This window comes from Carassius carassius, chromosome 33 (assembly GCF_963082965.1).
Source record: "Carassius carassius chromosome 33, fCarCar2.1, whole genome shotgun sequence".
In the NCBI taxonomy this organism is placed as follows: domain Eukaryota; kingdom Metazoa; phylum Chordata; class Actinopteri; order Cypriniformes; family Cyprinidae; genus Carassius; species Carassius carassius.
The window spans coordinates 18,717,863-18,739,043 of NC_081787.1; the positions used below are offsets into that span (position 1 = coordinate 18,717,863).

Sequence of the window (21,181 nt, forward strand, 5' to 3'; positions counted from 1 at the left end):
CCTAACAAAGAGATTGAGACGGACCACGAAGTGAGAACAAAGAAAGGTACAGTCTTATAGAGTCTGTTAGCACACGTCTCACTGAGATCTTTTCGGATCCTCTGCACTTCATCGCGAATGTGCTTGATCCGCGTTATAAAGATCATTACTTGGATGCGGAAATAAGGCAGCGCGCACGAGAAATGATACGGGCCGCGCTGGATGCGGAGAACCCGCGTGGAGACGGAGAAGCGCCAAGCGCAGGAGACAGATCAGAGCGCGGAAAAAAGACTCGTCTCTTGGCATTCACCCTCGTTGTCTGATATTTTCAGTGAAATTCTGCAAGAAAGTGCCTCAAATAATAATACATTGGCTATTGTTCTAGTTCTTAGGCTACTATATATGTGACATTTTATTTACAGTAGCCTATATATATATATATATATATACACACACACACACATATATATATATATACATATACATACATAATATCAGATTGTAGCCATATTTCTGCTAGATTTTCTGCTAGATTTCTGCTTTAATTTGATAAAACAAATTATTTATGCCCTGCCCCTATTTAAATACACTCTCTCAAATATTTCTCAAATGTCAGGCAGATGACAAGCTCAACTGCTCAACAGCTAGATGGTTATCTGTCTGAAGTCCCCATCCCCAGAAGTGATAACAGTCTTGCCTACTGGAGAAGTAATGCACTTTCTAGTCCTACAGAGAACAATTTCAAATGCACTTGACCTAAATGCACTTTGTTTTTATGAGAGAACAGTTCATTTTAAAACCTTTCTGCAGGCCAGTAGGCCTGTACATTATTATTTAATATTCACATGAGTGGGATACATTTTTAGTTTGAATTTTATTTTATACTGTGCATTGTTGCAATGTGCTTAATAAATCTTGCATAATTTGTAATTATGTATTTTTATGTTTTTTATAATTTATGTAATTGTAATTATCTTTGAAACTTTAATATTAATTTATGCAATTGCAATGTCTTAATTTTAGTAAAGTTAGTACATGGTCATAGCAATAAATGCAATGGAATAATTGGCATAATTTCTTTCGGTGTTTCGGTTTTCGGCCTTGGTTTTCTCTTTTTCGGTTTCGGCCAAGAATTTTCATTTCGGTGCATCACTAGTAATAAGCTATTACCAAAATTATGCATAACGTGTTAATAGTTCTGTATAATTCTTTTTTCATATTTAAAAGATGAACATAGGTTAATTGTACAGTATGTTCTCATTGTCTTACATTACTGTTTAGGTTGTAAAACAAATGATGGAGGTTCCAGACCCTCCTAAATGTATGGTTGAGCATCCAGGTTTTGAACCAAACTGCTTAAATCCGTATACTTTGCAAAATATCAATAATATTTACAGAGCTGACTATGGACCAGTGAGACGCAGAAATGAAGAGGAGTAAGTATTTATTAAATTTTATGAAATTATGTTGTGTAAAAGAACATAAATAAAAAGACAATAGATACAAAATATATATATTTACACATTTATATTTACTATATAGTTATTCAAAGACAAAAACTAATCAAAATATACATTTTTATCAAACATATTTTCAAATCACATATACATGTTTCCAATATACCACTGGTTTTATACACAATATTGAGGTTTTCTATTCCTGTCATAGGCGTTTCCGTTATCTGGCCTATCGCAGCTTTGTCAGCTGGTGCTGGGGCTACCTAGGACGTAGTGTGAGGGTTGTCATCCCCTCATGTGTTGTTAACCGGATCCGTCTACAGTTTCCTGATCCAGCGGGACAGTATGTTGGGTTCCGGCCACCCCTCGACTGAATCGTGACACACGCTGGGCAATCACCTCTTCTTTGGAAGGTTTTTCATACTGTGATGACAGAGGAGGTGGAATGGGGATTGCATGCAGCTCTTCCGCATATGGCTTGGGGTCCACAAAGACTTTATGTAACAGAAGGCTCATAAGGTCATCGACATAGTCTGTAAAAAACAGAATACTGAGTCACTCTATGGTTTTACATAATTACTGATAAATAATCTACCTTAGTTTTATAATTAACATTTGTGTAATATTTATAAATATTTTTTGTAAGCTTATATTTATTTTATTATAGCTTTTTTTATATATTATTGTTAAGAAAACAAACTTACTGTATGTTGGTTCTATTATAACTGGCTTTGCTGTGCATTCCCCTTTTTTGGACTTTGGAAAAACGATCTTATACACAGCCTGTCCTTCAGTTGTTGTTGCCTGCTCACGGTTAGCATTTTCATTATAGTGCATTGCTGCAAGATACAGCCTGTAATCAGTGCACAATCCATAAAATATGAAGATTAGTAGACTGTGTTGTGACAAATAAACAAACAATTCAGAATAAGAGACAAATGTTCAATCAATGATTATAATGGTTTCTTTCTTGCAAGAAAGGCTCACAGTCGCACAGTCAGTCAAAAGAATGTGAGTGCTCGCCAAGATGGGAGGCTTTATAGCTCTTTATATCTCTGCTACTCATATCATAGATAACATACTGTAGGGCCACAGGCAAGGCTCCTAACCTATTTAACCTTTTTCTTCCTTATTAGGAAAGAACATTATTTATTATAGGGAAAGATCATTAATATTAATAAAATAATGAATAAAAAAACATTTCCATAACAATTGTTAGAAACAATGCTTATAAATATTACTGAATATGTCAAAGATTATTACCTGCACAACATTCCTATGAAAGGGAAAATCACGTTCTTTGGGGCAAAACGCAAAATCAGACTGTGGAAAGCCTCCAGTGATGACGTCTGAAAGTTGTGGCTGAGCTTTTCTATATCCTTGAGAACTCTCTTGTTGTATAATAGCTTTTCCACTTTATGGAGCGCTATTGATCCTGTAACCAAACAGATAAAATATGAAGAAAATCTCAATTTTACTAGTTTACTGTCATTTTATTGTCATTTGTCTCTCTATACAGTCATACCTGGTTGGATCCATTTTTTTGGATCCCTGGAAACTTTGTCTGGGTGTTCACACTTAGGGAAGAGGTGGTTCTCATGAACATGTACATTTTGGATGTGGTTCTGCAGTGAATTCCACTTCGCCACCTTTTCTGGCCCAGACTCAGAGGAAATCGCACTCCAGTAAACATGGTTTTTGATGCTGTGCAACCATTTTTTCAGCACCTCACAGTCCTTCATTTTTGAAAGTTTGTCAAGTTTCTTAGATAAACCTGTACAAAGTAAAAGCTTGGTTGTACAATCATTATTTCAAGATAATCAAATTACCACAAAAATAAAAATGTACATGTTAGGTTGAACAATTAACTGAATAAGAATCAATTAATAATACAAAGATAAATAATTACCTTTCTCAAAGTGCCACACGTCATAGAACTGAGTGATATTGCGGTCCCTCAGGTACTTCTGAATCTGCGGATGGCGATCGGTAACGATGTAGTCAACAGCTAAACCATTAGACTCGAGCTTATCGAGACAACGCTTCAATCCCTCCTTTTCCATATGATAACTTCCACCAACCTCGTTGCTCTGTTGTTGGGTACACAACATTTCAAATGTATAAACAGAGTAGAGTATAAACAATAACAGATAAAAGAAAATGTAAATAAATTTTTTAAATGCTTAATTACTAACCTGAACTAGTTGAAGATCCAGAATTTTGTTGGTTTCCATGTGCATAATGGTGTAGCTGCCAAATTTTGCTGAGTGTCCTATTGTAAACATCATAATCATATATATAACATTACTGAGAACATCAGTATCATAATATTTTAGGAAAACTCAAAGACTATAAAATAAACGGCGTGATTTTTTTTAATATACTGTAAACGTACCTGGCGTGTCAGCACGCATATCTCCAGCCACAGCAACATTTCCTCCCTCTTGCAGCTGTCTTATAAGATTCAGTTGATCTTGGTTCCACTTGTGTATTATGGTAGGCTCAATGAAATTCCGGGCATGAATCCTAAAAGTTACGAAATGCATCATCTGGAGCTTCATGGCCTTGAAAATCTATTAACATAGAAATCATAGAAATCATACAGTACATACATAATGAAACAACACAGTATTTTTTTGTGAATTTTATTGTAATTGTAATACCTTCTCTAGTTGTTTAAAAGATCCACCGGTAAAATACGTTGCAGTAGACAATAGCAGGTTTCCAAGTGGGGTACTCCCTACAATGGGCTGGCTCTGCCACTGTCTGTAGTAGTTACACTTTTCACAAAGCTGGGTGAATGCAACAAAAGTCCCCCTTCGTCTGATCTGGACAACACACTTTGTCTTACAAATTGGACAGGACACAAACAGCTCTCGAAGACAGCTTTCAAAAACAATGTATTTGTTATCGCTGTGGTCGGGCTGTGGATCTAGCCTAAGGCAATATAAAAAGAATAAATATTAGGAAGTTGCTTTCATGTTTTATATATTTTTTTAAACACAAATGTATTGGTAAAAAAGTGTGTAAATATGTATTTATATCTTACGCCAATTCTGATTCTTCAGTAACAACAGAATCTGGGTTATATGTGGAATCGGTGGGTTCGACATTTAATTCTGATTCTTCTTCCTCATCTAACACCAGACGAGGTCTCTTACTGGGCCTGAAGACTGAGCCCCTTACTGGTGTTGAAGACAGCTGCACATCAGGAAACATGTCAGTTGTTTGGGTGCCCACATCATGACCATAATATGTTGCCTGAATGCCTACAAGTACAAAAAAAAGTAAAAAATACAATTACTCATAACCATCTGTCATGCTATTACAATTTTTTTACAGTGAGAAACATAAGCCACTTTCTAATACACATAAGTTTCAGTAGCCGGTATAACAATTATAATAAAAAAGACAATATGTACTAGAACTGCATATGATAAAGTAACACAAACACATTTAATGTCTGTATTTCATACCTTTGCTCCTTAAGTGGAAACTGCTCAATGTACCCATTGAAAGTTGTGTGCCCACTGATCGCATCTTTGGCTACAGTTTCGGTCTCTATAGGGTCTGACTGACATCCAACTTCATGAAGTGTAGATGTAGTGGGGAGCTCTTGGGAACTCGAACCCTGCTGAGATGTTGTCTGTAAGAAATAATGACAATATGTAATCAATGATCAAATTACAGCTTAAAACATATATTTGTCATGTAAAATAGTAGGAAAAAATTAATTACTGGATAATAATCATTGGACCACAAAAAATAAGCGTCATAAGCAAGAATTTCATATAATTGTTCTAACAAATTATATTAGTCATCAAATGGATTTTTTTTTTATTAAAGAGTGAAGATCGGTACTGAATGGAATCGTTACTTTTGTATTTTTAGAACGCTTATAGCCAAATATCTGTCGCTATAACTATTAACCCAAAACGAACACTAAACATTGGATTTACTATAGTAGCCAAATCAAACACAGAACCATGTTTAGCATGCCTGCAGATAAACAAACATGTAGATAAACAATACATAAACGCTCTAATCAAATAATGATATACACTAATTCCAAGTTCGCGGTTGAGATTAAGAAAAAAAGTTTGTAACGTTAACGTTAGGGGTTTGTCGAATGCATGAATGAGCATTTAACAAACTGGTTTGCTGAGCCAAACAGCGTTGTTATTTGTTCACTTCCTTGATACAATGTACAATAAGCAATACAAACTATTACAGTAAAACACATCGACGAAAAATAAGTCATACTTACAAGTTGTGGCCCGTAAACAGCTTCTGTTTTTAAAGTTGGAACTGCTCCATCTTTCAGGACAAGCCGTTGGGCGAATCCTGCATTGAACTCGCGAAGATTGTGGAAGCTTTCCTCCGTAAAATCATGAGCAGCACAGAGAGCGAGATTTGGGTAATAATTTTGAGGGACCGAGTTAAAAATAAATTTTAACCATTGATCCCTAACTTCCCCGTCCCTAGGAAGGCTGAACAAAGTGGACCTGCAATCCGGATGAAAATAACAGCGTTTCGTCGGCATCGCGGCAATGACACTCCAGCATACAACAACTCTTCTCAATCTCCACAGCAATATAAAATGGCCTCGCTCCCCACCCCGCCCCCCCTAATTTATTATTCTCGGAGGAGGGGTTTTGGGCTTAGTGATGTCAGCAACCCTGGAGGAATGTCGTGTAGTCCCTACCGGCCGTTTGCTGTAGTCCTTAGAAATGGATTTCTTTAAAAGCAAATATCTCCCTTTGCTTAAAACTTTGAACGTTGTAACTTTGCAGATGTTGTTTATGCTCAAACAGGAACATTACACACTAGCTAAAGTTAGAAAAGTGAAATCGTGTTTTATCACCCCTTTAAAATGCCTTTATGCCAGCTTTCCATTTATTTCTGAAAAATGAGCTCAACATTATTTTATCAGCATAGCATAAGTAATAATCCTGCCCATTTTCTCTTTGATATGATAATTAGACTCTGATTTACAGCCATTTGAAATGTACAGTTTTGGGCTCTTCAAGGGGTGCTACTGGGCCCCTGGGGGTAGAAGGGCAGTAAAACCTACACATATGTATTCTTCTCATCATGGACAACAAACTGAGCTGAGTCACATTTACATCTGACAGTTTTCATAGTCCACCGTTTTCTATTTTTACATCATGGCTAGTATATAGCTTTAGACAGCACATTGTGGGGCCATCTGATGAAACATGGAAAGATTAGAAAGAAATTATTTAATAATGAAAATAATAGATTATTTATTTTATTTTTGAAGTAAATGGCAATAAATATAATGGATGAACCTGCAACAACTTGCCGTTATCTATTCCCCACTGTAAAGCAGTAATCAAGGACAATGTATACACATTGTGATACTTCACTATTACACAAGGACAAATTCATGCAGTTCATTCATTCATGAAATTCATTCATGCTAAGAATACTAATATATATATATATATATATATATATATATATATATATATAAACTAATTAGCAAAAATCAGTGTAAAAATGTCCTCCTCACCCCCGTATCTTGCTCCTCAGGTGCTGGACATCAGTAATGTGCATGCTCTTGGCTTTAATGGAGTACAAGATCCACATTGATCATTCCTGCTACATTTTCAGTTATCCCTCAAGTATCCCTCAAGACCATGGCACCATCTTGTTATGCAAAATAATTAATCTCTTAACTCCCTTTATTTCACAAAAAATTTGAATATTTGTTACTAAAATATAAAAAATAACTTTCTCGTGTACTGATGTCCCAGATGTTATTAATCAGATCTAAAATGTTTATGTCTTAAGTAAAAAATAATCCCAATAATTAATATGTAGTTTTTCCAAGTCTAAAATAAACACATATGAGCCTACCTAGTAAAATGATGTATTTACCAAGAATCTTCAGAACACAATATTCACCATTTTCATTTTATTGAAGCATAGACTATAAAGTTGATAAAGTAGCATCGAGACAAATAAGATTCAAGGAAAATAATTATCATCAAAAATACATTAACCTCATATATTAATCAGTTCACACAGATGAGTGATGAAATGTCCTTAAAAGTCACACAGTCCCATCCAGTCAACTGTGATACATATAAGACATGTGATACTGTTTCAGAAAATAATGATACCTTATCATCACATCTAAACTGGTTTCATCTCCCCATCATGATCTTCTTCTCTCTTGTCTGGAAACAGTTTGTGGTTGATATCCAGCACTGATGTGGTGTAGCTTTTCTAAGCCAGAGGATCTCTCAGTCCTAAGATCCCAGACCTGGTCAAAGTGAAACAAACAATTCTGATGTAGTTGTTTATTGGACAGAGAGCTCAGCTTATGTTCTGTGTGATTTTAGCAGGGTGAGCAACCATGGCCCTTGTAGTACTGTACACTTACCATTCTTCAAGCTGCTTTAAGACCTTTTGAGAAGCTTTTTCTTTGAAGATGATTCAATTCAATTCAATTCAATTCAAGTTTATTTGTATAGCGCTTTTTACAATACAAATCGTTACAAAGCAACTTTACAGAAAATTATGTTTCTACAATATTTAGTAGTAGCTAGTAGTTTGTGCACGTTTGACAGGATTTTAGAAAAATAAAAATAATAATAATAATACAAGACGTAGTCAGCTAGATGATGAACTATCAATATTATTAATTAATAGTAATTATATGATGCAGTCACACATGTAGCAATAATTGTTAGTTCTGTTTGTTGATTCAAGGTTAGGATCATCTGGGGTCCTCTGAGGGTCAGCATCATCTCTTCTCAGGTGTTCTGGATCCAGACTGGAGCTTGTGTAAATCCTAGTTACCACGGGATGTAAATCCCGTGGCAAAACATAGAAACAAAATAGAGACATCATTAGCATAGCTGCTGATCCAACAAAGTAAAATTAGTTTAACCCAAGCTAAAGAATAAAAATGCAGATGCAACTACACTCACAATTTAAGAGATACATTATTCGAACGCTTGGCGAAAGAGATGCGTTTTTAATCTAGATTTAAACAGAGAGAGTGTGTCTGAACCCCGAACATTATCAGGAAGGCTATTCCAGAGTTTGGGAGCCAAATGTGAAAAAGCTCTACCTCCTTTAGTGGACTTTGCTATCCTAGGAACTACCAAAAGTCCAGCGTTTTGTGACCTTAGGATGCGTGATGGGTTGTAGCGTGGTAGAAGGCTAGTTAGGTACGCAGGAGCTAAACCATTTAGGGCCTTATAGGTAAGTAATGATAATTTGTAACTGATACGGAACTTAATAGGTAGCCAGTGCAGAGACTGTAAAATTGGGGTAATATGATCATATTTTCTTGACCTGGTAAGGACTCTAGCTGCTGCATTTTGGACTACCTGTAGCTTGTTTATTGACGAAGCAGGACAACCACTTAGAAGTGCATTACAATAGTCCAGTCTAGAGGTCATGAAAGCATGAACTAGCTTTTCTGCATCAGAAACAGATAACATGTTTCGTAGCTTGGCAATGTTTCTAAGATGGAAGAATGCAGTTTTTGTAACATTGGAAATAGGATTTTCAAAAGACAAATTGCTGTCCAATATAACACCCAGATTTCTGACTGTAGAGGAAGTAACAGTACATCCGTCTAGTTGCAGATTGTAATCTACAAGATTCTGTGTGGTGTTTTTTGGTCCAATAATTAATATCTCTGTCTTATCCGAATTTAATTGGAGAAAATTATTTGTCATCCAATCTTTTACATTTTTAACACACTCACACTGTTAGCTTAGATAATTGGGAAGTTTCATCTGGTCTCGTTGAGATATATAGCTGAGTATCATCAGCATAACAGTGGAAGCTAATTCCGTATTTTCTAATAATATTACCAAGGGGCAACATGTATATTGAAAATAGAAGGGGACCTAGGACGGATCCTTGTGGCACTCCATATTTTACTGATGATAAATGAGATGACACCCCATTTAAGTAAACAAAATGGTAGCGATCGGACAGGTAGGATCTAAACAATCTTAGAGCCTGCCCTTGAATACCTGTATAGTTTTGTAATCGATCTATGAGTATGTCATGATCTATGGTGTCGAACGCAGCACTAAGATCAAGTAAGACTAGAAATGAGATGCAGCCTTGATCTGACGCAAGAAGCAGGTCATTTGTAATTTTAACAAGTGCAGTTTCTGTGCTATGGTGGGGCCTAAAACGTGACTGAAATTCTTCATACAGATCATTTTTATGCAGGAAGGTGCTCAATTGAGCAGACACAACTTTTTCTAAAATTTTAGACATAAATGGAAGATTTGAAATAGGCCTATAATTTGCCAGTACACTAGGATCTAGTTTTGGTTTCTTAATAAGAGGCTTGATAACCGCCAGCTTGAATGGTTTTGGGACGTGACCTAAAGATAACGACGAGTTAATGATATTGAGAAGCGGTTCTTCGGCTACAGGTAACAGCTCTTTTAGTAATTTAGTGGGTACAGGATCTAATAAACATGTTGTTGGTTTAGATACAGTGATAAGTTTATTTAGCTCTTCCTGTCCTATATTTGTAAAGCACTGCAGTTTATCTTTGGGTGCGATGGATGAAACTGAAGTGTTAGATGCTGTAGAATCTACATTCGCTATTGTATTTCTAATGTTATCTATTTTATCAGTGAAGAAATTCATAAAGTCATTACTATTTAACGTTGGTGGAATATTTGAATCAGGTGGCGTCTGGTAATTTGTTAATTTAGCCACTGTGCTAAATAAAAACCTTGGATTGTTTTGGTTATTTTCAATGAGTTTGTGGATATGCTCTGCCCTAGCAGTTTTTAGAGCCTGTCTATAGCTGGACATACTGTTTTTCCATGCAATTTTAAAAACTTCCAAGTTAGTTTTTCTCCATTTGCGTTCAAGACTACGAGTTACTTTCTTGAGAGAGTGAGTATTACTGTTATACCATGGCACAGTACATTTTTCTCTAACCTTTTTCAATTTGATGGGGGCAACAGCTTCTAATGTATTAGAGAAAATAGTGCCCATGTTGTCAGTAATTTCGTCTAATTCATGTGTATTTTTGGGTACAAATAGCAGTTGAGATAGATCAGGCAGGTTATTTGCGAATCTGTCTTTGGTGGCTGGAACAATAGTTCTGCCCAGACGGTAACGCTGAGACATATAGTTAATATCAGTTATACGCAGCATGCACGATACAAGGAAATGGACTGTAATATCATCACTTTGGGGTACAATATCTATAGCAGTAAGATCGATTCCATGCGATATAATTAGATCTAGTGTATGATTAAAACGATGAGTGGGCCCGGTGACATTTTGCTTGACTCCAAAGGAGTTTATTAGGTCAGTAAACGCAAGTCCTAATGTATCATTTGCATTATCAACGTGAATATTAAAATCTCCCATGATTAGCGCCTTATCAACTGTAACTAGAAGGTCTGAGAGGAAATCTGCAAATTCTTTTAGGAATTCTGTATACGGCCCTGGTGGTCTATACACAGTAGCCAGAGCAAGAGATACATTAGACTTCTTTTGCATGTCTGAAAGTGTAACATTTAGCAGAAGTATTTCAAAAGAGTTAAACCTTTATCCTGTTTTCTGGGTAACATTGAGAATATCACTATATATTGTTGCAACACCTCCTCCACGACCAGTCTGACGGGGCTCATGCTTATAACAGTAGTTTGGTGGAGTAGACTCATTTAGACCAAAATAATCATTTGGTTTTAGCCAGGTTTCAGTCAAGCAGAGTACATCAAAACTATTTTCTGTGATCATTTCATTTACAATAACTGCTTTGGGTGTGAGTGATCTAATATTTATGAGCCCAAACTTTAAAAATTGTTTTTGTTCATTTACTTTACATTTTTCTGGTTTAATTAAGATAAGATTTTTTCTAGATCCTACATTATATTTTGACCTCACTATTCGGGGAACAGACACAGTCTAAATAGTTTTTACAGCGCAAGTACAAAACTCATCATAATAGTTATTAGAGAATTGTCTTACTAGTCACATGGAGCGAAGTGTCCTGGAGACGTTGTCAAAGAGCAGCTCCGCTCCGATTCTGCTGGGGTGTAATCCATCAGCGCGAAACAGCCTAGGACGCTCCCAGAAAAGATTCCAGTTATTAACAAATAGCAGTTTCTGTTCTTTACACCATGACAACAACCATTCATTTAAAGCAAAAAGTCTACTGAACCTTTCGTGTCCTCGTCGATACGTGGGCAGTGGTCCTGACACGACGATCGTCGCCGCGGGCGTCGTGCTGCAAACCGTCTCGATCAGGCTGCTGAAGTCCCTCTTCAGCGTCTCCGTCTGCCGCAGCGTGGTGTCGCACCGCTCTGGGGCTCTCGTCGGCCTTCAGGATTGCGGGTATCTGCGCAGAAACATCGAGAACACGAGCACCAGGCAAACAATGAGTGTGCACTTTACCTTCGGCTAACGTAGCACTTACGATGGAGTCTCCGATGATCACAGCATCGCGTCGGTCTCGCGGAGGGGAGCGAAGCGGTTCCGGATGGAGATGTCGAAGGCAGGAGGGGGAGAAGTCGTCGCCCGGGACCCGGCTCGCATCCTCCGCTGTGGATGCACCCAGGGTCCGTGGTGTTCCGGCATCGCAGTGAAGGACATCTGAGAAGATCGCTTCCTGGGTGCACCGGGCCTGTGCAGAGAAACACACGGAGTAGACGTGGTGGGACTGTTAGCAGATCGCTGTATACTTACCCCGGACTTGTGAGCGTCAGCCCGGGATGATTCCAGCGCGGCTCTCCGCTCTCTCAGCTGGGCCTGCCTCACCTCCAGGTCGCGAATCTGCTTTCCCACGGCCTCGAGCTCAGCTGCACAGAGTGGAGACATTCATCTGCCATTAAAGCAAGTAACAGTGAGTACAGCAGTGTTAATGTGTGTGAATAGAGTATTAGCAATGTAAGCGCAGTTAGCTGCAACCACGCCGCTGATGCTAACGGGCTAAAAGCTAATCGCGGACCCGGGAGATCAAAATAAAACTAGTGATAGCGAGGCGCTCTGACTGTTTTTGTTGTAGAATACAATAGAGGATATATTCACACGTTATATAAACGGAAACGATGATGTATAAAATTGTTTTTGAGTTAAAAATAGTCAATAAAAAGAATATAGTGACGGAGCTCAAACGCAGTACAGCCGCCAACAACAAACAGGAAGTGATCGAGCGAGCAAACCTAAACCTTTAGGATTTACCAGGATTTACAAACCTTTAGAATTTACCACATCCTCTTCTTTCACTCCTTTCAAGAGCATCACTTGGTCAAAACTCCTAATTTGGCTGATGAGATCATCTGTACAAATTAAAATACTGCAATAAAAATTTCATTCTGCAAGAATTAAGAAAAAGTTACAGAGGCAAAGGACTTGCTCATGAGACTGCATTAGCATGTGTAGTTCTCAGAGACTCTAGAATTCATCTATTGTTGCAGTAAATGTGTCTTTTTCCTCTAGAATCTTTCTCCAAAGTTCCTGACTTCTCTCACAAATGTGTTTTAGTCTGTGCAGTATAAGTTCTTGCTTCAAACCAATCAACTATCAATCCACAATTTATAAGATAACATTTAAAAAACAATGAAATAATGTAAATTGGTGTTTATATCAACTAAACCAATTTCATGATACTTGTCTGCTTTTAAAACAGGTGGTGTGTTTTTAAAAACATAAGGTTAAAAATGTCCAGTCACACTTTGCTAACATGCTGTAATTGTAATAGTATAAAAAAAAAATCAAGGCTGACATCTGTCAACAGTTCTGTGAGAGATCATCATAAAATGTTGTATAACACAGCATTTCTTCAACACACACATACCAGAGGACTTCTGTTTGCTTGAGCACAAGATGGCCATCTTCATTTCTCATCCTGAGCAAATAATTTCCTTGGTCTTCCTTCTCTTCTGTGAAACAAGATAATCTCTACTTACTCTGTGTGCAATTAATATTGCTCATTAAACATATAATTAAGTTAACTTAAAATAAGATTCAGACAAGAGCATTTGATAAGTGTTCCTGTTGCTCAACTGGTAGAGCATTGCTTTAGCAAGCAAGCAAGCGCAAGGTTGGGGGTTTGATTCCCCGGGAACATGATAGGTAAAAATTGATAGCCTGAATGCACTGTAAGTCGCTTTGGATAAAAGCGTCTGCTAAATGCATAAATTTAAATTTAATTTATAAGTAAATGTTGATTTAAAAATATTTTAAACAAATGTACCTGAAGAGCTGATCATGGCAAGATTCGATGAGACTCAGCAATAGCTCTTTTAGTTTTTAGGAAGGTTTGTGAGGGTTGGCTTTTAAAAGAGCTGTTGAGCTCGATATTGTAGACCTGAAAAAGAAGAACAGCATTATCTGCAAACAATCCTGTAAGACAGAAAGGAAGGAAATATTATTAAATTACATGCAACTTATACATTACATTTGGTTTTGTTTAGACCATAAAAGCAGCCTCTGTAAAGATGCTGTATAATTAAATGTTAAATGCATCCATTATTTAAAGCAAGTAATTAATAGCAAGCTATAGTTATATTAATTCTTTTGATAGTGTCAGATGAGACAGTCCTGGGGCTTGTACAATATCATACAAGTGTTAAACTGAATTATTAAGACTGTGATGTGTGACTGTGTTTAGGGTTCATTTTTAAGACTTTGACCCTGTCCAGATACCCACACTTGCATTCTTGGCCACTTGAGAGTGTGTGTACATGACAGTGTGTGCACAAGACTGTCTCTGGTCTTAATAATGCCAAAGCACAGCATCCTTAACACATACTAAACCTCTCCAATACTGCTCCGGAGCACTATACAACGCTTAGTGTATCCCATCATACATCATGTTTTGGAATAAATCATCACACTTTTTGCCGAGATCTCACAAGAGGTCACGGAAAGCTGTCCAATGTACAGTATGTGAAATATTGATAATTAGATATTAAAAATCTCTGTAAACACATAAGTGTGTCCAGGCACGTGCAGAAGGGGGGGGGGGGGCGTTGGGTGCTTGAGCACCTGCCCCTTTGCCCCTTGGTGCCCAAAGTGCCCTTTTGTCAAAGCAAATTTTCTGTAAAAATTCTGTAAATTTTTTGCAATAACATGCCCTTTTGTGAATGCCTGCCCATGCCCAATCTGAATGTTAGTCAAATTTATTCATCATCATTTAGCCGTAAATAAAATGACCCACATGATGACCTTTCACCTTACGACGATGACCTCCTCCGAGCGGGACGATTCCTCTCCAGCTGCACGCGCATTTTTTTAAATTCTTTTTTTATTATACATAAGGTAAACACATAACACAACAACAGAACACAAAAACAACAATAAAACAACAGTAATAATAACAACAATGAAAAAAAAACAGCAACGACAAATAATAATAGTAATATGTAGAAGTATTAAATATTATTTAAATAGTAATAGCATGTATAATAATAATGATAATAATATTTAGTGGTGACGGTAACAGTAATATCAGTAATAACAATGACAGTAATAATACAATAATGATACTACGGATGGTGATAAGTTGTGTTGACGGCAATAGTAATATCAATAATAATAATAATATATAACATTGATAATAGTGATAATAAAAATAACAGTATTGGTAATCATACTAACACAAAAAAGTGATGATGTTGATATTGATAAAATCAATAATAACAATAATAATAATAACAACATTTATATCAATAATAATAGCAACAGTAATAACAGTAATAATAGTAATACTAAATATGGCGATGATGATAATATTTTGTATTGAAAGTACAATTGCAATAGTTATATCAATAATAATATAATAACAACAACAATAGTAATAATAATAATAATAATAACAACAATAGTAATAATAAAAAACAAAATACAAAAAGTATAATAATAGTAATGCTAAAGATGGTGATTATGATAACACTTTGCGTTGACGGCGACAGTGATATCAATAATAATTATTGTAGTAATAATGATAATAATAATAATAACAATAATAACAATACACACACGTGTGACACACACCCACCACATACCACACCTCTCCTAGTTTCTGTGTCAGTGTGCATGTTTTTTTTTCCCTCTCTTCCTTTTTTTTCTTTTTTCTTTTTTCCTTTTTCTTTTCTCTTTCTTTTTTTTTCACCTAGTAGACAGAGTAAGGGGGATAATGGAATGCGGCAGCCCAGGAGGCGGGACAGGGATTCAATGACGTCTTTCCAAAAGTGTTTAATGGGTGGGCAGTGCCATGTGGCATGGATATATGTGTCCGGACAGTTTTGTGAGCAGTGTGAGCAAATTCCTAATGTGAATCCCATTTTAGCCAGCCTTTCCCCAGTGTAGTGTGTTCTATGAAGAGTCTTATACTGTATGAGCTGAAGGTTGACGTTTTTAGTCATGGAATAAATATTTTTACAAATTTGAGTCCAGAAGTCGGTATCAGGAGCAATCGAAAGGTCTTCTTTCCATTTGATTGTTGGTAAAGTTATGGTTTTAATTGAATTAGCTATAATTTTGTATATTTTGGAAAGTAATTTTTTCGGGGAGGATATATTAATTAAATCTGCTAATGCGATAGGAAGGTAAGTGTTGCACGCGCATTTTTTAATAGCTAGAGGATATTATTAACACCGCGGCAGCTGGTAAGTGGTGTTTCATTCTCAGCGAAGTGATTTTGATGTTTATTTACTTGTTATTATTTTACAAGAACGATGTGGAGTTCACATAATGCTAATCATTTGGTCCGCATCAGGAAGGGGGATGAATGGAAAACTGCCTTTAACACCTCTAGAGGGCACTTTGAGTACTTGGTGATGCAGTTCGGGCTCTCCAAGGGTTCAGGGGTTCCCTTTATTGTTTGGACCAATCACAAGAATTTAGAATACATCAGAACTGCCAAAAGACTCAATTCCAGGCAGGCTCGGTAGGCACTTTTTTTCGATCGTTTCTAATTTACCCTATCGTACCGCCCGGGTTCCAAAAACGTCAAATCCGATTCTTTGTCACGTCTTTTTGATCCCTCCGCCCCTCCCGTTACTCCCGAGTGTATTTTGCCTGAGAAATTAGTGGTCTCAGCACTCGTATGGGAGGTCGAGTCGAAGGTCAAGATGGCCTTAGAAGGGGTAACGCCTCCGTCCGGTTGCCCACGGAACCGTTTATTTGTGCCGGAGGAGTTAAGGTCCGAAGTTGTCCAGTGGGGTCATTGTTCTAACGTGGCTTGTCACCCAGGGATAGGTAGAACTAATGGGTTGGTTAGACAACGATTCTGGTGGCCACGTATGGCTCGCGATGTCCGCAATTTTGTTTTGGCTTGCTCAGTTTGTGCCAGTGGTAAGTCATCTAACCGACCTCCTGATGGGCTTCTTCAACCGCTGTCTGTCCCTTCAAGACCCTGGTCCCATATCGCTCTAGATTTTGTTACCGCCCTTCCGCCCTCTAATGGCATGACGTCGTTTTGACCGTAGTGGACCAGTTCTCGAAGGCGGCACATTTCATTCCCTTGCCCAAATTAACGACATGCAAGGAGACAACGGTCACTGTTTTAGATCACGTCTTTCGGCTTCATGGCCTCCCGGTAGACGTGGTTTCGGACAGGGGATCTCAGTTTATATCCAAATTTTGGAAAGAGTTTTGCAAATTGTTAGGGAAGTCAGTTAGTTTGTCGTCAGGTTATCACCCCCAAAGCAACGGACAATCTGAGCGAGCCAACCAAGATTTAGAGAGGACGTTGCGATGTTTGGTCTCCAAGAATCCTTCTTCCTGGAGTCAACAACTCTCTATGGTGGAGTACGCCCACAATTCGTTGCCAGTGTCAGCTACGGGCCTCTCGCCGTTTCAGTGTAGTGTAGGGTACCAGCCACCAGTGTTTCCCAGTCTGGAATCTGAAGTCGTGGTCCCCTCCGCTCACGCGTTTGTCCAGAGGTGTCACCGCACCTGGACCAGAGCCCGCGAGACTCTGCTCCGGGTGAGGGAGCGCACTAAGGCCAAGGCCGATCGCCACCGGTCAAAGCCTCCCGTCTACGTCGTGGGTCAAAAAGTGTGGCTTTCTACCAGTAACATTCCTCTGCGATCCGTTCTAATAAATTAGCTCCCAAATTTATCGGCCTGTTCACTATCACCAAAATCATTAGTCCGGTGACAGTCCGCCTCAATCTACCTCCTGCGTACAAGAGGATACACCCCGCCTTTAATGTGTCCAAAATTAAGACCGTGTTTTATGCACGTATTAATCCGCCTACTCTGGTTCCCCCGCCGCCGCGTCTCGTAGATGGGGAACCGACATATTCGGTTAATCGTATTCTGGACTCGAGACGAAGGGGACGAGGATTCCAGTATCTGGTAGACTGGGAAGGTTACGGTCCGGAGGAGAGGAGTTGGGTACCTGCTAGGGACATATTGGATCACTCCCTTATTGATGACTACAAACAGCAGGTAGGCCCTTCTGGGAACTCCAGGAGGAGTTCTTAGAGGGGGGGGGGGTACTGTCACGGTTGGTAAACCGTGATCTCGGAGTGTTTACACTTTGTGGTGAATTCTGTGTGTTCCGCGTCTGCACTGATTAGTTGTGGGCGTCTCCGTTACTTGTATCAGCAACAGCTGCCACTCATTACTCGTCCACTTTATAATGGCTTGTCTCACGTCTTGTGTTTGTGAGATCGTTGTCTAAATGTTCGTTGTGGTTCCCCTGTTCGTTCGGCTCTCAGTGTTGTTTTGCGTTTGGATGTTTGTGTTTTCCTTAGAACCTCATCCACTCTCCGCACGTTCACTCAGCCACAGACAGCTCTGTTCACCGCAGTTCCTGTGCCACTCTCTCCTGCTGCCTACACGCTGACGTCATCCGGATTACTCACCTTCTCTCCGCCCTCAACTGGATTCCTCACCTCTTCACCATCACCACGGATTATCGTTGTCTCATCGTCCCTGTTTGTTTGTGTACTCAGATTCATATCATCTCATTAAACTTGTTAACTCGCATTTGCTTCCAGACTGTCCTTTCACCTACCGTCACAGAGAACATGCAGATATGTTTATATTGCAGTGTGTAGTCTGTAGTGTAGAGTAACGATAGCGTGCTGTTTGAGGGAGAAAAGTTTCACAGGCATCGAGGGGTATGGTCTTTTTTATGTTATTTGACTAAACTAGTATTATATTACAGTATTTATTTATTTTTTAAAACATAGAGTGCCTTAAAAATAATTATCACAACACTGGTAAGGTTTATTCAGATTTTCTCATTCTCTGAATTATCACTATAAAAATAAAAACAATTAATAAATGAATTAAAATATAATTATATTTAAATGTGACACAAATATATATATATATATATTTTGACATCTGACACCTGACATCAAAGTGCAGTGTGAAGGAGATGAATAACACTTGTAGCCTGTCATTTGTTTACATTGCAAAGGTGTTCAATTTTAGACAACTACAACTGCAACAGTAATAATAATATTAATCACTATATTCCAGTGTATCAGTTGTTAAATGTTTTGTATCAATATTTAAGGTGGACTTATTGATTAGGTGCAAGAGTAGACAGTAGTGATGGTTAAAATCACTAAGGAGGTTCAACCAACTCTGAGTTTAAACTTGAACTCTGAGTTGACTTAACCTGAGATGGGAAACTCTGAGTTTTCGCTTACAGAACAGCTGAAATGAGTTGGTTTAATCAACTCTAAATTGACTTACTCTGAGTTAAGTGCGTGCACCACATCTATAAAAAGCCAGTATCAATGGAGCGCTGATATTACGATTCACCATGGCAACAGCTCCCGCCAAAAATCCATCTGCATACTTCAGACTCAATACAAATGTAATTCTTCTCAGTGTTATAATATCACAGGTGAAAACCGGCAGGACATTAGATTAATGAACTAATAGCTTATCATTTTATGGTATCTCATGGGCAAAAAATATATATAAAATAATAATATTAATAATAATATTTTAAGTGCATTTTTCTTATTTTACAAACGATCTGCCAATAGAGTAAGAAAAATACGGCAGTGGCTATTTACACTAAGTGGAATTAACATACTTTCTTAGCAATTGGGGAAGTCGTGGCCTAATGGTTAGAGAGTCAGACTCCCAATCGAAAGGTTGTGAGTTCGAGTCCCGGGCCGTCAGGAATTGTGGGTGGGGGGAGTGCATGTACAGTTCTCTCTCCACCTTCAATACCACGACTTAGGTGCCCTTGAGCAAGGCATCGAACCCCCAACTGCTCCCCGGGCGCCGCAGCATAAATGGCTGCCCACTGCTCCGGGTGTGTGTGTTCACTGCTCTGTGTGTGTGCATTTCGGATGGGTTAAATGCAGAGCACAAATTCTGAGTATGGGTCACCATACTTGGCTGAATGTCACTTCACTCACTCACTTCACTCACTCGCAATAGATCCTATTTACAGTAGGCTAAGTGCAAGTAGCTCTAAATGCTATTTACAGAAAGAATTTACAGTGAAAATCGTGATCTATTTACCATGTAAAAGTAGCAGTTCTTTGCAACAGGCTAAGTGTAAATAATAATTAGATGCTAGTTATACTTTATACAGGCAGATACATTTGCACCTCAGTATTGTTAAACATTAACAGGATGCAATAATAACATATTGTAAATTATTATATTTATTACAATTATAAATAGTTGTATCATTATTAAACACTTGTTAGGCACTTTACTTCCACTTTTAGAAAATTTTGTTCATTTTTATTGAAAATAAATTCTAATGTGACGTGATGGGAAAAGTGAGAAGAATGAGCTTGGTAAAAGCCGGAGTCTCTGGTGTAACCCAATCAATCACGTTACAAGCTAGTTTCCGTGCCAAAAACATTACTGCCTAGTGCCTACATCACTGAAGCCATTATTCACATGTGTCATATTTAACCTTATGTGTCGATGGAGGGCGGAGCTACAGTAGATTTGCACTTAGTAATAGACACTCAGAATAAGGTTTAACATTTGCATTAAGATTATTTTTATTACCACACTGGCATATAATTTTGCTTAAGTAAAATGCACTTAATTTAGATCCCCCCCAGGAAACAAGACAACATTTCTTATATCATTTTCTTATATAGAAAATCAATCTTTATTTTATATATTTTTTTTATATTTGTACTTGGGCAAAAAAAAAAAAAAAAAAAAAAAAAAATTAGTAAGAGGAGCATTTTTCCGGTGTGCATTAATGAAGTGTTTAAAAAGGGGGAGGAGACCGAAATAAACTCTGGGTTTATCGAAGAAAACCTGCACCCAACCAGGTTAGGTTCATAGTGTAAGTTACCATGGTAACTGACTCTGAGTGTAAGTTACCTCTCTTTCAGAAACGGGCTTGACTTACCCTGCTTTCTCAGGTTTGACAAACCTCCCATTCTGAAACAGGAAACCTAGAGTTTCCCTCATTTCAGGGTAAACATACTCAGAGTTTTCACTTAACCTCCTTTGTGAAACGGGCCCCAGATGAGGAAATGGAGACAGAGGAAGAAAAAGAGGGAAATGTAGAGGCACAAGTGACAGAAAGGGAGCAGGAAACAGCAAGCCAGGAGACAGAGTCTGGTGAGAAAGAGGAAAATGTAGAGGCACAAGTGTTTTCTATAGTTTTTACTATAACAGCTGTTCTTAATTATTCTGTAGAACAGAGAAGAAAAAGACATCAGGTTGGGACAACTTAAGACATTTCAGTTTTTGATCCCAGAGCTATTATTAGGTGGAAAGAAAATATTTTTTTTAACTTTTAAACTTAAAAT

The 21,181-nt window shown here is 37.9% G+C and overlaps 1 protein-coding gene and 1 long non-coding RNA gene across 2 annotated transcripts; both read right to left on the reverse strand.

The window, feature by feature from the left end:
* Positions 1-1,739: 1,739 nt before the first annotated feature.
* Positions 1,740-3,967, reverse strand: LOC132114284 (uncharacterized). Its single transcript, XM_059522398.1, has 7 exons — positions 3,832-3,967; positions 3,632-3,708; positions 3,346-3,526; positions 2,962-3,210; positions 2,700-2,871; positions 2,141-2,289; positions 1,740-1,969 (listed from the first exon to the last, which is right to left on the reverse strand). Exons 1-7 carry the CDS (start codon positions 3,848-3,850, stop codon positions 1,740-1,742), a joined length of 1,077 nt encoding a protein of 358 aa, XP_059378381.1. The 5' UTR covers positions 3,851-3,967.
* A 3,395-nt stretch (positions 3,968-7,362) lies between these two features.
* LOC132114285 (uncharacterized) lies at positions 7,363-7,896 on the reverse strand. Its single transcript, XR_009425278.1, has 2 exons — positions 7,849-7,896; positions 7,363-7,728 (listed from the first exon to the last, which is right to left on the reverse strand). It is a non-coding gene; the product is annotated as an uncharacterized LOC132114285 (long non-coding RNA).
* Between the last annotated feature and the right edge of the window lie 13,285 nt (positions 7,897-21,181).